Source organism: Pleurodeles waltl, chromosome 1_2 (assembly GCF_031143425.1).
Source record: "Pleurodeles waltl isolate 20211129_DDA chromosome 1_2, aPleWal1.hap1.20221129, whole genome shotgun sequence".
NCBI lineage: Eukaryota > Metazoa > Chordata > Amphibia > Caudata > Salamandridae > Pleurodeles > Pleurodeles waltl.
Genome location: NC_090437.1, coordinates 292,748,908 through 292,769,494, shown reverse-complemented (window position 1 = coordinate 292,769,494; position 20,587 = coordinate 292,748,908). Strand labels below are relative to the sequence as shown.

The following is a 20,587-nucleotide window of genomic DNA, read 5'->3' as shown; positions in this document are numbered from 1 at the left end:
GCACAGCACCCGGGATGATGTGCTCTATGGTTAAACACTTATAAGTTCCCAATGAGACCCAATGGCTATGCCAATGCTTGTTTATGGTCTGGTTTGACAGTGCAGCTGTCGCCAGACAATTATGTGAGGACCCACGTTTTGGGGTTCAGGCATACATATTTTGGTTGGGCAGAAGTTGTCTACTTCCACAAAAAGTGCTTGCTCTCCATGCAGTTGTGATCATTTGTTTATAAGTCTGCCTGAGGTTAAACTTTCACATATTACGTTGTAATTCTATGGTAATTCTCACACTTCATGAGAGTCAGTGTTTTTCTCACCCTCCTGCCCTGCTCTCTCTTGCCCCCCCACCCCCCATTATTCTCTCTGTGTTGCTCTCTTCTATCTGCTTCTTTTCTATCCCCTGCACTTCATGTTGCTAACTTTACCTAGTGTGCTGCTTTTGCCCTCCTTCCTCGACCTGGCTTTACTTTTATTTTGACTGCCTGCCAAGCTGCTTTGCCCCATCCGTACTTCCATTGCTCTCCCACCCTCGATCGCTGACATATTTTTTGCATTATATTGTAAAAGCCTGGAAGCTGCCATTTGCTGCTGGGAGTCCCACATCAAAGAAAGGGCATTCATATGCTTAATTTTTTTTTATTGACTGATCTAAGAGGAGACCGCTACCTTAGCTCGGTCGATAAAAAAAGTAAAATAACTCCTGTCATTCTGTCATGAGGATGCATATTTGCACCTATAGAACGATGTGACAGCCAACAAGCAGCTCTGTCATCATGCGTTTTTTTTAAATTTATTTGTTGAGGATGCTGAACAGCATCTCCAAAGAGCTTTGGTAAAGCCAATAAGTCCCAAAGGCAAGAGCTGTTGTCTTTTCCAATACTTGTTTTACATTTTGGTCTTTATTAGAGCAATTATTAGATGGCTCAATATACTGCAGTGACTTTAAAGGCAGTGTTGGGTACAGAGGCGAGCCAAGGGCTTTATCCTTCCTCCAGGCCCTCCTGTGAAACACTCCTGCGAAACACCTCCTCCTGCGTAATTGCCCTGCAATTGACGTCATTGCAACTGTGTAATGCAGCCTGGCACAGTGAGTTATTTTAAGCTAGTGCACACAATCTTGGACTGCTGTGGGCGTGATTGGAGCAGCTCCTCAATATCCTCTTGAAACGAGTAATCCCCCACCTCCTAGTGGAGAGTATTGCAGTGTCATCCTTGGACACCCCACCATATCTCTATATACACCTTTCAGACTTTATCTCTTTCTCTGTTGTCTGCCACCTTCCCCATCTGCTCCCTAGCACTGACTTCCCACCGGGGCCTATGCCACATTCTGAGCCACTGCCAACACACAGCTCTTTGCAGCCCTTGACTGGGGGGCTGTCTCTCTTGCAACCCCACCGCAGGCCAACATTAACTCATGGAATCGCTGCAGCTGTGGTGTGGGTGTACCTCCCTGGAGAAACCTCCCACAACTGCACTAGTACTCATTTTTCTGTTAATTTTTGAGGTGTGTAGGAATTCTTGTACTGATAATGTACAGACTGTATCTGAGAGAGACTTGTAACTGCAGATTCCTTACCTTAGAATTATCTCAGGCGTAAGCCTGGATCCAGAAGGTTTTTCATGAGCAGTACCCCTGTGCGCCGGTAGGTGGCGTCGTTCAGACCCGCATGCGTTGTCGGCTTTGGCTATTGTGTATGTGCCACCATTATAGGTGCCACCCAGGCACGCCAACGTCCATTCTTTTCTTTCCTCACTGAATAGCGCCGATCTGGGAAGAGCTAACCCTTCAGTCCTTTTTCAGTGAGTTTTTTTTAGATGTTTCGTCAAAGCTAGTTGGCAGGATGTCATCTAGGTAGGCCGGCTTCAAGCCCTGCGGTGCCTGTCATTGGCCGATGTTGGTGACGGACCAGCACCTTGTTTGCCTGTAGGGCATCCAGCGTGATCATGACCTAAAGTCCGTGCTCAGACTGCCACACAGTGAAACCAAAGGCTCTGAGGGAGTACTTGCTGAAGCTTATGTTGCCTGTTGGTTGAGGTCCCGGTCAAGAGGAAGGTCCCGGGAGTGGTTGTGAAGTCTGAGGTCGCCGTCCCATTCAAAATCTTCAGGACACTCAGGTAAGTGGAAATACAAAAAGAAGTCGTCGAAGTGTGCTTCGACTTCTACGTGCCTGCTGGCCTACGAGACGCAGAAGCGTCCACATTCTAGGCCTCACTCCCTGGTAGAGCCTGTGCCGACTCTACGCATCCCTGAGTTTCCGGGAACTGGAGCAAACCCCGACCCAACAAAAGAATTTCATGATGCCATGTGCGCCATATTTGCGCTGTCCGACCGCTCTGGTGTGCCTTCGGGTCCAATGGGGTCTGCAGGGGCCCCTGCTGTCTCTGCTCCAGCCCTGGCGCCAGTGGGTCCCCAAGGATTTACTTCTGAATTTTGACTGATGCTGGTCATGCCACCGCCACCTTCTTCAGCGCTGGTCCTCATGCTGACGCCCTGTCACTGCCGGCACCCACAGGCAGTGCCACCCTCATTTTTACCCCCCCCATATGGCGCCGGAGTGGTGTCTATCAATGCCGTATTCAGCGCTATCGAGAGCCTTGCCTCCCAGATTAGTTCCTGAGCCCTATGGGCTTGGTCTCGTGGAGGAATGGGAGGGGTTATGGACTCTTTAGAAGTCCAGCATTATGACTAAGACATGGACTGGTGTGAGGAACTGGGTGAGGCAAGTGGTCTGGATACTTGTCCAGATGCTGGCATGCTTTCTCCCCCTACTATGGCTAGAGAGGAGGGAGCATCTCTTGCGATGGTTGTGCAGAGGGCTGCGGAGGTCCTCGACCTTCAGTAGCCCTTGGTGGTGGTCAAGAATAATTTCTTGACAGAGATGCTTCAGCCAGAAGTCTTCCCGTCTGAACCACTTCTCCCTTTGAATGAAGCCCTCACTGATGTCCTTTTGGGTACCTGGTCTAAACCCAACACACAGGCTCCTGTGTACAGGAAAATTTCCAGTCGCCACCTCCCTGCTCCAGGGGGCCCAAGTTTCCTCACAAAACATCCCACCCCTGAGAGTTTGGTGGTCCAGGCTTCCACCTCCCATGTCAGCCCTGGCACATTCCCTACTGCGTCTCCAGATAGGAAATTCGAGAGGCTTGGAGACACTTGGGAAGAAGTTGTTTTCTTCCGCCAGCCTAGCATTGCTGTCTGTGAACACCTCAACCCTTTTGGGCCACAACTTCCACATTCTGTGGGATGCAGTTGTGCAAGTGCTGCCTACAGTCCCAGAAGAGGCCTGGGCCGTGCCCCTCCAAGCTGTAGCAGATGGGAGAGATGCAACAAAATTCTCAATTTGATGTGGACTCGACTTTCTAGGCAGAGCGGTTTCATCAATGGTAGTCCTAAGGCGCCACGCCTCGCTACGTACTACTGGCTTTTCGGGGGATGTCACGTCGTCTTTGATGGACACGCTCTTTAATGGCTTCCGTGTTTTTGGAGACAAAGCGGACTCTATCCTGGAGAAACTTCAGGACAGTCAAGCTAAGGCCCAATCGTAGGGGTTATCTTCCATCCCAGTCTGCTTTTTGCCCCTTTCATCGGTATGGGAGGGGCTACCAGGCATGCCAGATCCTGCCCAACAACAGTTCACACGTGCTTCCCAGTCCCTGCACGGCCAAGTGCGCGGTATCCACAAACCACGTGGATCAGACAACCTGAGGTCCGGTCATTCTACTGCCCCTCCCACAGCTGCAGCATCCAAACACTCCTAATCTGTCCCATAGCATCAAAAGCAACTATTTTATGGCAGGATCTGTCGTCACCTGTCCCACTGACAGTCCATAACATTGGACATGTTGGTTATGCAGGTAGTTCCTTACTATACCTCCCCCCATTCTAGCAGCTCTAGACCATCTGATGGAGGATCATCTTTCTCTTCTCTGCAGGGACGTTGCGGCCTTTTCTTGGCCAAGGGAGCCATAGAGAGGGTCCCGACACCAGAAGTAGGTGGTGGTTTTTATTCCTGCAGTTTTCTGGTGCCGAAGGACAGGGGACTTTGTCCTGTCCTAGACCCTTGCCCCTCAACTCCTTCCTTGAGAAGGAGATATTAAAAATGATCACATTGGTTCAGGTTCTGTCTGCCTGGATCCAGGAAACTGGATGGTGGCGTTGGACTTGCAGGATGCATATTTTCATATTCCTGTTCTGCATGCCCACAGGCGTTGCCTGTGGTTCACGGTAGGCCATGAGCATTTCAAGTTTGCCGTACTTCCTTTTGGCCTGACCAGTGCCCCTCTGGTGTTCACCAAGGTGATGGTGGTAGTTGCAGCTCATCTAGGGAGATCAGGGGTGTCATTCTCACCTCCACCCCCATCTTGACAACTGGCTGTTGTAGACATGCTCGCCTCAGGCTGTCTCCCACCTCCAGACTGTGGCAAACCTCCTTCACTCGCTGGGTTTGACCATAAATGTGCCAGAGTCGCACCTACCGGCCCCCCCCCCCCCCCCCCCCGGACACTCCCTTTAATCATATCCTTTCTGAACATGGTGCAATTTTGGGCTTATCCTCCCAAGCAGCAAGTCCAGGATATTCGAGCTATGATACGGATGTTTCAGCCTCTATCCTGGATTTCAGTTAGATGAATTCTGAGGCTGTTGGGATTCATGGCCTCCTGTATCCTGCTGGTGACATTCATGTTGGCATATGCAGGCTCTACAGTGGGACCCCTCTCTCTTCCCCAACCAGATCTCAAAGTAGTGACAGATGCATGACTCCTAGGATGGGGCGGCCATCTGGGACAGGTGGAGATCAAATGATTCTGGTCTCTGGTGGAATCCAGACTCCACATCAGCTTGCTGGAGCTCAGAACGATATGACTGACATGGGAAGCCTTTCTAACTTCCATCAAGACAAGGTTTGTTCAGGTGTTCACGGACAACACCACCATGGGGTCATGGACTCTTTGGACATGGCTGGAACATCAGGGCATTTCCCTAGTGGCTCAACTCTTGGCAAGTTCTCTGAACACCAGGGCAGACCCACTCGGTCGAAGATGCCAAGTGGATCATGAATGGTGTCTCCATCGGGGGTGGTGGAAGGCCTGTTTCAGCAGTGGAGATAGCCTTGGTTAGATCTGTTCAACACTGCTGGAAAATAGCAATGTTAACAGTTTTGTGTGCTGGAGTTTTCAAAGCAGCTCGTGCTCAGAGATGCTTTTTGTCTCGAGTGTAGCTCAGGCCTCCTGTATGCCTTTTCATCCATACCATTTCTGCCCAGAGTTCTCAAGAAGATCAAGAACAACCAGCACCAAGTTATTCTTGTTTCCAGACTTGGCATGAAGAGTCTGGTATCCCGAGCATGGTAATCGATTCTCCCATCAGTCTGCCCCTTTTCGAGGATCTTCTGTCACAGTAGCAGGGGAGGGTTCTCTTCCTGAACCTCTCTAGTCTCTGCCTTCTTGCGTAGAGTTTGAGCGACAGCAGTTGACCCCTTTCGACCTTCCTCCTGGAGTCTGAGATGCTATTTTGGCAGCCAGGCCTTTGTCCACTAAGACACTATACGCCTGGCATTGGAAGAAATGTGTGGCATGATGTTCCAACAGAAAGGCTAACCCCCTTTATGTCCCTCTTTCACAGGTTCTTTATTCTGTCTCTTGCCCAGCAGTAATCTGCTCCGGGCATTCTCATGGGCTACATTTCTGCTTTCCTCAGATTGCCTGATCAAGCCTCTCTTTGCAAATCACTTTTGTGCATAGATTCTTAAAAAGTTTGGTTAATCTTTTCCTACTTTCTCCTTTCATTATGCCTTAGTGAAACTTGTATCTGGTTCTTACATAATTAATGTGCACTTCTTATGACCCATTTCACTACTGTCCTCTGTGGTTGTTTACCAGCTAAAAGGCTTTCCTCGTGTCTATAACAGCTGCTCGACAAGCTAGTGAGCTGCAAGCGTTGTCATCAAAGTCGCCCTATTAATCCATCCATCGTGACACAGTGATGCTACGCACGCAGGCCTCCTTTCTTCCAAAAGTGGTCATGCCATTTTATGTAGATCAGTCCATCACCGTACATACATTCTGTGCTCCACCTCACCCTTCCAAGTATGAGGAGCGTCTCCATTGACTGGACGCCTAACAAACATTATTGTTCTACCTTGACCACACACCAGAGTTCCGGGTGGACGATCACCTCTTCGTGGGGTATGTCAAATCTAAAAAGGGTCATGCTGTGTAGAAAAGGACCATCTCCAGATGGGCCACGCTCTGCATTAAAATCCTCTGCACATTGGCCAAGAAGCAACCCCCTGAGGGTTGTCACGCTCATTTCACCAGAGCCAAAGCTGCGACCACTGCGCTAGCAGATGGAGTTCTGATCCTGAATATCTGTCAGCAGCAACCTGGGCCTCTCTGCACACGTTTACCAAACATTACTGCCTCAACAGTCAGGTCCACCGTGATGGGCATTTTGCCCGTTCGGTCCTGCAGGACTTTCTGGTCTGAAATTGGTCTGCAGACCCACCTCCGGGAATGATATTGCTTCAAGATCTATTCTAAGGTAGGGAATCTGCAGCTAGGAGTCTCTATCAGATGAATAAGTTACTTACCTTAACTCCTTCTTTGGTAGAGACTGTATCTAGCTGCAGATTCCTTACCAGCCCACCCATCCTCTCCGCAGTGCAAACAGATTTGTAAGTTCAGGGCTATATCCCTTTCAGAGCCCTAGTTTCCCACACCAGTGGTCAGTGTTCTCCATGGCTCCGTGCTTCTGGCATGGACAGTCGTGAAAAGAAACTGATGTAAGCGGGCTTGGATGACACCTATGTAGGTGCCAGGGACATCATATCTGGTGCGGCCGATGCTGCCAATTTAGGCAAAGGTGAACGATGCCACCTACCAATGCCCAGGGGTACTGCTCACAAAAAATCTTGCGGATCAAGTCTGACACCTGGGATAATTCTAAGGTAAGAAATCTGCAGCTGGATATAGTCTCTACCAGATAAGGCATTACTGGATGTAGGTAACTTGTTCTTCTATACTCTTTGTATATATCTTGTTTTGCCATTGTCTACCCTATAACCTGTTGTGTGTGTGTGTGTGTGTACTCGCACACAATGGAAGCTTGTTCTGAGATGCCCTTGTAGTACTTGTTGTTTGCCGATTACTGGTGCTGTAAAATTAGTCAGTGCTTGTTAAGCGTTGCTCCTAAAACTAACCATTGTCATGCCATCTTGCTTTCCTTTCAGTTTTCAGTTTTTCTAGGGATTATTTTTTTCCTGGAGCTTACAGCGGGGGTTCTAGCCTTCGTCTTCAAAGACTGGATCAAAGATCAGCTGCAGTCCTTTATCAACAGCAACATCCGGGCTTATCGAGATGACATTGATTTACAAAACCTCATAGACTTCACGCAGGAATATGTAAGTACTGTTCTTCGTTTCCTTCTGATCTGTAATTCCCACACACCACTTTTTCATGCATCTTAACCTACATTCTGAGCTGATGCTGGCAGAAGATGTATCCAGAGGAAAAGCCTGGTACCCGTGATGACTGCTGCTTTTGCTCGCCAGCTATTTAAATTGCTTTATGTACTAGATTTGCGATGTCCGCACATCTTTTGGAGCAATATGTTGTTGTCACTAAAAATTGTTTAAGACAATCCCAACAATGTTTCACTGCTTCATTTAGGTCTTTCATGCCACAGGGCATCTTTGAGCTGTTAGTGCTTGTTATGTTTTTTACTACATTCATATTTGCCATTTGTAAATAAGATCAAAACTGCCAGTTAATACAATGAAGGGGGGTGGACTACACTGCTACTTTTTGTAGCATGGGCACAAGTGTGAATACAGTATATTCTAAAGTAAGAAATGGCGTAACGTAATGTCACCAAACAGATACATGTAAATACTTTAAAAATAGCATGCATTTAGCCTGTTTATGAAATCTTTTCGACCACAGTAGCTGGATGGAAAAGCCAACTTTTGAAAACTTTCTTTATTGAAAATGAACATGGAATAGATTAGTTTTCAAGGAAACCAGGCCAAAGTAGGACCCATTAAAGGTTTATGTGCAAGGAGCAAAAGGGCCCATTATTCTTATAATCTACAAAGTGTAATTAACTTTTATTTGACTAATATCTAGAAGTTAAATGGTGTGGATATTAAAAACACAGAGAGGGAGAAACTAGGGCTGCTGAAGTTGTAGGGGGTATAACACATTGTTCCACCACAATCAAATGGTTCTCTACTTCAGCCTGAATGAATTAATCATTATTCTACATTTTGTTCAGTCACATGAACAAAGATAGTTTGTTCAGATCTGCTTGAAAAGTTGATCTTTTCTGATTATGTTGCATCATATTTCAATACAGCTTGCTTTATGAATCCATTGGTTCAGTCATTATGCAAAATTGCGTGGCTAGTAATCAATTTAATCCATCTCACTTTTTCTTCCTACTTTGAATTTAAAGGATGAGTACTCCTTCATTGCAAACGTGTCAAAATAAGCTAGCTTCACAAATAGAAATGCGAAATTGGTAACTTTTTTAATACAATGAATAACATCAAGGTTAGCCATAATGCACCTTTTTTTATAATGATCTAATACAATTTACATCAGTCACAAAAGATGCAATGCATTGACACTTTTCACTGTAGATTTCAATAATCACAATCCATACATCATCTCTAAGGACATGTGCCATATAACATTGCCCTTTTTGTAGAGTTACCTAAATTACCTTGAGGATAATACTAAGGATTGTAGTACCAATTAAAAGTGACCTGAAACTATACTAGGATCACAAACACTCCTTAAGCGTAAAGAAAAAAAATCATCTACATCACCCAAAACTTACTTACTCAGTATAAATACCCTCTCACTCGAATTTGGTTAGACGTATGGAAATTTGAGCCAAGAAGACATTTCAGTATTTAATGACTTAATAAGTCACAAATAACTCTAATTTACTGCAAAATAATTTTCTCCGTGGTTCCCAAGGGGACTCTATTTAAAAAAAAAATAATCATCACCTTGATAACTTGTTAAAGGTTGGTCTTTGTGTCCAGAACTTCATTATAAGGTGATAGGCTTCTAGATATATTTGTCTATGCAACCATGCACACATGAAGTGAACAGTAATGTACACATGAAGTGAACAGTGAGATCATCCAAATTAGTTATGACTCTGTTCCTAAAACTGATGTAATCTTGGTCCAAGCAAAAGTATGTGCCATATGTCACTTCAGTCCATTCTGCATTTAGGGCATATTCCTTATCAATACGAATATATCAGTTTAAGATGCACTAGTAAAAAGAAAACGGATGATGTATAATCTTGTGTAAGAAATATTGTATTACTATCTATGAAATAGGTTTCTGTGGTGAAGTAGGCAGATAGCTGACAATTTATTGAACTTATTTAGCATCATCTTGTAACCATCCTTAATGTGTGAGTTTCATTCAGTAATTTACATGAGGCAGATTTAGGGTGAATACATTCTGGGAAAAGCATCTTTTGGTGTTTTTTTGATATCTTAACAAAAAGCATATCTTATATTTTGATGAAATCATATTATGAAACCTTTCCATATTGTTGTGTCTTCCCGAGACTGGGGATCCGCCAATGACTACGCCACACACGGAGCTGTGTGTAACCGTGAAGTCAACATTCTAAACCTGCATTCACTTCAGCACGCACTTATGTCACAGTTCCGTGGAGTCCATCAGGAGCCAAAAAGGGTTCTGTCATTAAAAATTCACACAACTCTTCATCTTCCCCCCCCCCCTCTGTTACATAAAACATTACTATGTGTTTTACAAACATATACACAATCATAGTACTTCGATGAGCATTCATGATGCTGAGATTACTCGCTCCAATCGTGTCTTTAAAAAGTGGGAACCAGCAAGAGGAGTGTCCATGATCTGCATTAGCGATGAGGGAGCAACAGCAGTCAGGGGGTTTTCAATTGTCCTTTCAGAACCAGTCTCTACATTGATATCCGTATATGACGAGTGATGTGTTACATGTCAGAAACATGAGGAATCTCGCTTGGTGACTGTCCAACATCCTGGAAAGTCCATCAGGTGTCATTTGCTGGTTATGACATGGAATGGCTTGGCATTGAATGGCGCATTAGACTTGTGTTTTCTTGGCTGACAGACCAGCACTCCATCTCCTCTAGTGAAAATGTCTTCTGCATGTTGTCGCTTGTCTGCATAGGCCTTCATTTTCCTTTGACGATCCAAGTCTTTGCTACAGGTTTCATCCTTCGTACTTGATCTTGTGTTGGTCCATTGAGGTAACTTGCTCTTTATTGCTCTCCCGATCATGAAAATAACAGGGCTTTGACCTGTGGTAGAGTGAGGAGTCGAACCGTAAGCTCGCAGGGTACAATACAAGATAGTTTTAAGGTCGAGCTTTTCCAATACAGCATGCTGAACAGCTTTCTTTAATGTACTAATGAAACATTCGACAAGGCCATTGGCCTTCGGCCAAAGAGGTGTGCTTTTATGATCCTTCACATTAAGATGACTGAGAAAGTCTCTACATTTTAAAATTACAGAAATATCCCATGTCACAAAGATGCTGTCTAATCTCTCGACGACTCTCTTAAGTGATAGAAGATCTCTCATCTGTCAATGTAAAACGGCAGTATTCATCAACTGTCACCATCAGGTGATGTCCATTGTCAAGAGGACGGAAAAAGTTAATTCCTTCTCTTTGGCGACTCTGACATGCTTAAGGTGTGTTTAGTAGTTTTGGGTGATGGGCAGTTGAATAGATGACAGGCCTTCAACTCTTTCATCAGGCTTAGGAAACAAGACTCATTCCAACGATTCCACGATGTCCCTCAGGGGCCACTTCAATTATCTGTTGTCACAGACACTCTGGAATAACAATTCTCAAACCCATCCGGATAATTCCTTCTTGAGTACCAGACAGTTTATCTTTGACAATTTTAAACTTCTGTTATTCACTGTCACTGGCAAGAGGTTGAGTGTGCTGGTTCCAAGACTGATGTGTCATAATAACTTTCATTTTTAACATGTTATTGTCTTGACTGGTGTCAGTGATAATTTGCTCCAACGAAGTGGCAGCTGGTGTGTTTGATTTCACAATGAAGTTTATGTAGGCTTCAGCCATCTTGGAAGGGGTACCATGACACTGCAAATGCCCTCTGGAGAAGTAGTTGCCAGGGTTTTGATCTTTCCTTGGATGGTGCACAATTGTACAGCTGTATTCCTGGAATTGTAGACTCAAATCATTCAATGCGAGGAGGCATCTTACCTTTGTATTGCCAAAGAATTTCAACAATACTTCATGAGCTGTTCCCAGCATAAAAGGGCTTCTGTATAAAAACACGTAGAAATGTTCACAAGCCCACACCACTTCTAAACTTTCTTTCACAGGTTGTGAATAAGCATGTTCAGTTTGAGACAAACTTTTGCTTCCATATGCCACATTATGTATTAGAGCATTTGGGTGTTCACTTTGTTGTGCAAGGGTTGCACCTAACCCGACTGGGCTAGTGTCAACAACAACTTCTGTATGGAGCTTTGGATTGAATTATGCCATTTCAGTAGCGTTCTCAATAGCTTGTTTGATTCTCTTAAAGCTTTGCTCGCATTCCATTGACCAATTAAATGAAACATTCTTTTTGTCAAGTCTCTTGCAGGAGCATTCACAGTCGCAAACTCTCATATCTATCTGGAACAGTAACTGGCCATTTCTAGGAATGACCCTAACATGGAAACATCTTGTGAGGGACTGGCAGTTGACAACAATTGCACTTTGGATGGATTGGGTGTCACACCCACGTCAGAAAAGATATGGCCTAAGAACTTTAGCTTTGTCTTATTGAATTCACATTTCTCAGCATTCAAAGTTAATCCTACATCAACCCGTAAACAACACACTTGCTTTAGAGCTTTATCGTGCTCCTTTTGTATAGCTCCAAAAATTAATAGGCTTTCACACCATTCAATTGTATAATCATGTCAGCAGCGTGTGGACCTGGATGTCGTTCTCATTCAATGGTCTTGTTTGCTTAACACACATCCACACACATGCGTACAGGTGCTTCATTCTAGTTTTTGAGTAGTACCACAATGGAAGAAGCCCATGGCGTTGGACCAGTAGAACGCTCAATTATGTCATGTTTAAGTAATGATTCAAGCTCCTTTTCAACAGCTTCTTGTAAATGAAATGCAGTTTCTGTGTCTTTGAGCAACAGGACGGATGTCCTCATTAATATGCAACTGTACTTTCATAGTCTTAGGTTTTCCTAACCCATGAAACAACGAAGTGAACTTACTTACTTTTTCATGATAAGCATTCATGTTGTAGTTCACTGAGGTCAGTCCCATATCAGCAGCTGTGCATAATCTGAGTAAATAGGCACTAGATGTTGTATCTTGAAGCACATAAATGGGTGTGTATACTTTTGTCGTTTTGTATTTCATTGTGGCTACAAATGAATCTTGACTTTTTAATGGCGTCGAAGGCGCACTTGTATATACTTTAGTTTTCGTTAGTGTCAGTCATTGCAATAGAGATATTTAATTATATTTCTCCTCAAGCATAATGTTTGAGGCACCACTGTCAATAAAGAAAGGTACTGAACACCTGTTTACTTGTGTTGTAATCTTTAGACAATGTTTGAATGACTTTGATACTTTTTCATGGTGACTTTTCTTTGACTGGTATTTTTCTTTACATGTGGCCAGTTCAACATGTGCACATTTTCCTGAGGTAAATCTCAACATTGCACAATCATCTTCATTTACAGTTGATATTGATACTGAAGAGTTTTTTTGATGATGAGTTAGATGACGATCAACTTAGTTTGGTGCCGATTTGTCTCAAATGGTCTTGTAGCTTGGCCTTGTGGGTGTGGTTCAAACGTTGCTTCTTGAACGTTCCAGCAGCCATTTTGTCGTCTCGTCGCGACACACTTTTTCCTTCACCTTGGAAACCATTACAGTATGGTTCTCCTTCCCACAGCCTTTGCATATCTGCCCAAAGGCAGGACATTTACCTTTGTGTGGAAAGGACAATCCACACCTGAAACATAACTTCTTTTTCTGTGGAAACATCCAGCCTTGTGCTTCTGCTTGATTTTCATGTTAATGACTGACTCACTTTGGGCACCTCCCACCTTCCATGTCAGCAGCTTGTTGATCAGCATGCTCTTTATCTCTGGCAGCTATGAGAACACGCTCCAGACTGAGCTTCTCTCATTATTCGTCATCTGAATGAATCTGGCAGGCATCCGAAAATAACTCTGAGACTCATTGCTTCCTCATCATTAAATTCATTGAACTTAAAGTATTTGAGTATCCGGTCTCTCAACATATTTGTCTATGGTTTCACCAGCTTTGTTATTCTTGACTGAAAATGTACCTTTCATAATCTACATTTGGCATTGGATTGAATTTGAGATTGAAGGCTTCTTTAATTTGACAGTATGTAACTTCCTCAGCTTGCTGCATTTTCTTTATGACTTTTTACACCCCCACTAGCAAGATTCCTAAGGTATTTGATAATCTTCTTGTTATCTGTTTCTTCTAGTGAATTAATTAAATATCTCTGTCCAAGCAGGCCATCTATTGCCAATGTTCTCCTTTTTGGCAGTATCGAATGGTGGTTGTGGTTTCAGGCAGGTGGCAGCATTATAATTGTTTACAGAATGGAGTTTTCTCTAATACTGTCTGCTGCCCACTAGGACCCACTTCCTCCATGTCATGTTTAAGGCCCTGTGATGTGCTGACCTTTGGGTCATCTTGGGCAGACGTGGAACTGTCACCTCTTTCTGGGTCTCCAGTGGAGGTTTCCCCTTTTATGAAGACCTCTGGAGTTGTTCTGCGCTGCCAATTTGCAGCTTTGGTGGTGTGGTGTTTCAGGTATTGGACAGCTCAATAAGCACAACCCCTGTGCTGCTTTTTAGGTCTCTTCGCCCTGCTGCTGAGGGCCTAGAGCTCTGATTGTTAAGGCTCTGCTAAGTGTAACAACAGTATGCTTCGTTATCAATTATTCTGTCAGCTAGCTCTTTTATGTATTCTGCTCTCATTTGACTATGGTAGTTTTCAGCGCTTCTTTTCTGTATCTGTTTGTGTCCGAATTTGGTGTTATCACTCCTTATGATATGTTGCGTAGTAGCCCAGTACCTCTCTATGTCCTTGCCAGCAGGTTTTCGGCCAACGATATGTAGCCTTCTCAGTGAAGCTTTCTTTATTTTCAAGTGCTTCACACCGGCTGAAGTAGCACTTTGACTCCACATGCACCAAACATTGATTCCGCACTTGGACAGAGGCACATGTGGCACTCACGAGCAGTTTGCTTGGACCATTGCAAACTCTCTGGGAGAACATTGTCAATCTTTGGTTTACTTATCCCCTTTCTCTTCTATAGCTTTTTGCGTCTTCTCCAGCCTGGGTCCCCACCAATGACTATGCCACTCACAGATCTGGGTGTTAGACGTCTTTATTCATCTGTATGTAACTGCAAACTCGACATTCTAAACCTGCAGTCACTTCACCACACTCTAACAATTACGTCACAATTCTGCAAAGCCCATCAGGAGCCAAAAGTGTTGCATCAATAATAACTCACACAACACTACACACACATTTAACCCCTTAGCTGCTGAAGGATTTCTCACCTCGGTGCTGATCCTTATTGTTTTTGTTTTTGTTTGGGGCACTTCAAATGTAAGACTTCATAACTTGTTTCCACAACACTTATTCAGGCCAAATTTGCATTTCCCACCCATTTGCTGTGGATTTTGAAGGGGCCTGGTGTTTGTATATTACTCTACAGGGAACTGAGAAAATATCTAAAATCTATAAAATTTGCTTTTTATTTTTGAAAAATTGAAAAAGTGCTATGCAGAAAACATGTGCTTTTTATTCCAAAATTTGCATCAACAATTGTTTTGCAAGTGCTAAGATCATCTTTCCAGTTTTCAGGGTCAAGCAGAGTTGTAGAAGACAATCAGTTTTTTTTTAACCGCAGATTTCTGTTTTTTTTTGGTGGTCTACCTACTGACAGTTTTGAGTGGAAACAGGTGTGAAATACATTGGCGAATTTGGGAAGGGTAACATTTCTGAATAGTAGACATAATTCAGAGTTCTTCACGGGGTCATTTGAATAGATCGCTCATAGTTTTCCGAAAGAACCTAATCGTTGAAATGATAAAATAATGAAAGTAAGTAGGAACAAATAGTAGAACAAAATTCAGAACATGAAGGAAGCTCTTCTCCCACTTTCTAAATGTCTTTTTTTCAAAAGACTTTCCTTTATGATTGCGCCAGCAGGATTTTCTCACAGTGTGGTTGATGAACCGTTTCATGTCCACCATGTTGTTTAATTTGTATGTATAATTTGCCTTAAAGCCAAAGTGAAGCAGGAGCTCCCAATTAGTCACTGGAGTTGAAATCCGATAATATTGAATTACAGTAACTTGGGTCCAAAATGTATTTGCCCACAACACAGAAAAGTGTTATCGCCAATCTTGGGCTGTATGAGAAACTACCTTTTCTTTGAAGAGCTGCCAAGTTTTATTATAAACCGAGCCTGAGGTGGAAGTGCAGTGCAGTACTTTTAGCGTTTTGTAAATATCGAGTCTGTACTAATAAATAATATGCCGCAAAATGTATAGCTATCCCATAATGTCTGCCCAGTCTAATTGGTACTTGTGATGAACTGAGGTTTACAATCCCAAAGACTCTTGATTTGAATTATTCAATAATTTAATTAACTCCACTGTAATTTTGGCAGGAATATGCATGAGTTTATGAACAAAGAATGTCTAATTTAATAGTTAATCTTCGCAGTTCATGGCAGTTTCCTAATAGACCAGAATATAATTTTATTACAAAGTCTCTAAATCAAGCACTGATGAATTGCCACAGTTAATCCTGCTAATAAGCGGTTATTGTGTTACTTCTTACACTCCCTATCTAGAGATGTGTAATTAAAATGTAGTAGTATTCTGTTTTATATCAGTAGTCCTCTAAAGTCTAAGCTTTTATTTATGCAGTTGGTAAAGTTCCACTTTCACTGGGGTAATCTTCTGACATAACATTTCACTTTCTTTGAAGCTCTTTTTTGGGAGCTAAACCTTACTGGGCTACTGCAGGGGACTACAGTAGAGAGGGCAGGAAGGAGGTATTTAAGTTTTTACCATTTGAATTGTTCTGCTTCATTCAGAGTTAGCACCACCTAACAAGGTTTAGTTCATCTGAAGAGCTTTACCCAAAGCTCTTGACTCCCGTTGATGACAGGAGTAGGTGGTGTAAAAGTAGGCACATCTGAATCATCCTTCCAAATTGCATCCACAATATTCAGTAAGAACTTTACGATGTATCTTAGGGTGGTCCTCTGCTATTTTAGAAGTGGAGCTGTGAGCTGGGGAGAAATTAATATCAAGGCGCCTTCTATGGGAATGAGGAACAGATGTACTAGGGCTGGCATCTGCCGCTTCACAGTAAGTGTGGCGCTTTGTCTCAATATGGGGAAATTAACTATATTGATACTCATTTATATAACATGGGAATTTTGGTATCAGGTGCCCGTAGTTTGTCCATTAGAAGTTGATAGAAGGAAAGCGGATTTACTAGAGGAACTGTTTTTTTCCATGTGCTCGTTTCGCCTATGGCCAGCTATAGCAAGTACCAATATTTACAGTGTGCTTTGAGCATCCCACTGCTTATCATTGGTTGACTTCCTTGTCAATGTTTTTTCCTTGCTTCTTGTTTGGTGGCTTTACTTCCTCTTTTTTTGTTTGTCCCTCCCTGGAATACAGCTTATGTACTATCCTTTTTTTTTTTTTTTTTGATAACTTGCAGCCTTCCAGTGTTTGTGTTCAAGCGACTACTTTTTCTTTTACTTTCAGCACCCCATTGGAGTGCGTGTGTTTTCTTACTTTCTATCCCCTCCCGTGCATGCTGCTTCCCCATTACATTCTCACCTCCCCATGCTCTCTGTGTTGCTCTAAGCCCCCAGCTCATTCGTCCTTGTTTACCCCCACAACCTTTTCCCAACCTGTTTTCTTTTTTTCACCACCTTCTTCATTTTGTACCAAGGCTCTCATGTTGCTCCCTTCCCTCTCTTTGCCACTGGTTGGCTGAGTTGACTTGCTCCCCCGCGTCTCCATTGCTCCTCTGCCTGTGTTATTTTGTATTTCAACTTATTTATACTTAATTATTTATGTATTTATTAATTTATTTGAACTGCTTACGAGTTCGATACTAGGTTGCACCTTCTTTGCATGTTCTTTTGCTCACCTTTGTTTTGTGTTTTTGATTTTCTGCTGCATGATCGAATGGGTTGTTTTGGAGCAATAAGTAAAAAAAGAAAAGAAAAAAAAAGGCAAATTAGCCACTGCCTCATGACTGATGAACTCCTGTGCATGGTGACATGTACACTCATACATCATGATGGAACAGGACCCACTTATGTTGTTCTTTCTGTTCTTTCTGCTGATACTGTTCAACAGCAAGCACTGGCAAAGCCAAAATGTCAGCTAACATCTTTTAAAGGCAAGACCTATTGCCACTGCTAGTTCAGAATTGCGGATTCTTTTACTTCCTTCTCACCCACAAGTCAAATCACCTTTGAGCAATTATGCAGCATTGAATTCCCAGTTTCTGCCAGTTTAGGAATCAAATGTGTCACAGTTTAGTATCACGTCTCAAATCAACAGCTGATTTGTTGGAAGAATGCTTTGCGTTGAGGTTTGCAACCTTGGAGCATGCTGCCCTATGCTGCACAAGTGCTAGTTTTCCTTCAGAAGTTCCTGAAGTTCAGTGAATTCCTGTGGCACTAGACTATAACTTAGAAAACAAAAAGGCAGCAGTACAATCATAAAACTCAAAAGAGGGGCGCAAGAGGTTTTTAAAGACCAGAAGTAGCTCTTCCTAGACATATTGGTGAGAATCCCTAAAGTACGGTAAACCTAAAAACAAACCAAGAATACTCAACTGTTTGTTAGTTCTGGAGTCTGAAAAGGTAATGCCATTTAGAATGGACTTATCGTAATAAGAACCCTGGAGCCTCACGCAAACAAGATGACATTCATCAAAGAGTCCTGCTGTTAAAGATGAGTGTCCAAGATGGCCTTATCATGAGATGTTTGGTTTGTAGGGATGTAGTGTGGAAAGTTGGAATCAAAGTGTAAACATTATTCTAAAAAGTGGTGATTGTAACTTTAGTTTGAACCAACAGCTAAATCTGTGTAGGTATTAAACAAATTAATTTAAACTTTCCTAACAACAGGTTAAGAAGTAAGGGGGATTATTAAGACCCTTGTATGTTATTGGCTACCTGTTTTGTCCATTATCCTGCTACTAATGGTCATGGGTCTTCCTTACGACAAGACCACCTTAGAAAGCTCAACCCACAATAACACCTACCTTTGGAAAGGATGTGGTATAACGAAGAAAGAAAGAGAATACACATGTTTCCAGTAAGAGAAGCACGTAGTAGGCTTGGTGGTTGCAAATCTTTGATACTCATTCTTGAAGAAGAGCAGAATCTTTTGATGAAGCATTCCATGTTGTGTGGGTCAGTGTCTGTCAGACCACGTTCTTTTGGGCACAGGGCAAACTGGTAATTGGAATACAACAGAGGTGGTTAAGGTTGTTTGGCACTAGTGCCTGGGTTCCGTCCCACTATGGCTGTGCAAGCATAATCAGTTATAACTCTTCCCCCCCCTGCCCCCGAGATGTGACCAAACATTGTGGTGGGCTAAGCCCGGCTCTTACCTGCGGGATGACCTTGCAGTTTTAGTGGAACAGTGGGTGCTGTTAGCATATCTGACCTCGCAGCTGCAGATTGTGATAAGCTGGGGTTGTGATGGTGACCTCACTTTAGTTTAGGATCCATGGATGGAATCAGTGTTGCAGGGTCTGAACAGCAGCCTTAGTCTTCAGTGGTGGTGGCTCCCATGGCCTGGTGCAGACAGGTGTGCAACTACGGCTTCTGCTGGGCCGAGTCATGATTGATGCTCTATACCAATTGAGTTGTGGCCTCTGGGTTGATCAGATTCTTTCAAGTTGAGTGGCAGTGCAGATCGTCTTCTTGATGATGGCAGTGGCAGCACCTATCTCTCTGGCTTATTGACCAGACAAGAGTGATGCTTTTTATTGCAAAGTCTTGCCAGAGTTATGTTATGTTATGTCAATTTATAGAGGGCATGGCCACCCGAAGGCCTCCCAGCACTCAGGGTGAAACTCTGAAACGTAGACTGAAGGGTTATGATTTGAACAACCAAGTTTTTAGTGCTTTCCAAAAGGAGAGTTCATGGCTGGTAAGGTGAAGGCTGAGAGGTAGGGAATTCCATAGCTTGGCTCCACGATAAGCCAGAGAACTTGCACCCCATCTAGACGTTTTTACTCTAGGAATAAGAGCCAGGGCAGCTGTTGAGGACATAAGCTGTCTAGCAGGTATGTAGAAAGAAGCCAGTGTCCCAAGCAAGGAAGGACCTCTACTACACAGGGCTCTGTGAACACTGCATAAGGTTTTAAACTCTATGCGATGTTCAACAGGGAGCCAGTGGAGTGAGGAAATTGCTTATTTGGCTGAGTCGTTCCTCAGTATATTTAGAAGCAAACGGGCTGAGGCATTCTGCACCACCTGCAGCTTTCTGATCACAAATTTGGGGGATCCAATGTACAAAGCATTACCATAATCTAGGCGCAAGATAAGGGCCTGTGTAAGGAAATGCCTCCTTTGCATGGTTACCCCCTGACTTTTTGCCTTTGCTGATGCTAAGTTTTGATTTGAAAGTGTGCCGAGGCCTGCTAACCAGGCGCCAGCACCAGTGTTCTTTCCCTAACCTGTACTTTTGTTTCCACAATTGGCACACCCTGGCATCCAGGTAAGTCCCTTGTAACTGGTACCCCTGGTACCAAGGGCCCTGATGCCAGGGAAGGTCTCTAAGGGCTGCAGCATATCTTATGCCACCCTGGGGACCCCTCACTCAGCACAGACACACTGCTTGCCAGCTTGTGTGTGCTGGGGAGGACAAAACGAGTAAGTCGACATGGCACTCCCCTCAGGGTGCCATGCCAACCTCACACTGCCTATGTAGTATAGATAAGTCACCCCTCTAGCAGGCCTTACAGCCCTAAGGCAGGGTGCACTATACCATAGGTGAGGGCACCAGTGCATGAGCACTGTGCCCCTACAGTGTCTAAGCAAAACCTTAGACATTGTAAGTGCAGGGTAGCCATAAGAGTATATGGTCTGGGAGTCTGTCATGCACGAACTCCACAGCACCATAATGGCTACACTGAAAACTGGGAAGTTTGGTATCAAACTTCTCAGCACAATAAATGCACACTGATGCCAGTGTACATTTTTTTGTAACATACACCCCAGAGGGCACCTTAGAGGTGCCCCCTGAAACCTTAAACGACTATCCGTGTAGGCTGACTGGTTTTAGCAGCCTGCCACACTAGAGACATGTTGCTGGCCACATGGGGAGAGTGCCATTGTGGCTAGTAACAAAGCCTGTACTGGGTGGAGGTGCTTCACACCTCCCCCTGCAGGAACTGTAACACAAAGCCTCAAAGGCTCACCCCCTTTGTTACA

At 43.7% G+C, this 20,587-nt stretch overlaps 1 protein-coding gene across 1 annotated transcript in view; it reads left to right on the top strand.

The window, feature by feature from the left end:
- Positions 1 to 20,587, top strand: part of TSPAN5 (tetraspanin 5) — a 295,959-nt gene that overhangs the window by 244,969 nt on the left and 30,403 nt on the right. The window contains exon 4 of the mRNA XM_069238298.1: positions 7,233 to 7,403. Within this exon, the coding sequence (XP_069094399.1) occupies positions 7,233 to 7,403 (171 nt within the window). The remainder of the gene's footprint in view (positions 1 to 7,232; positions 7,404 to 20,587) is intronic.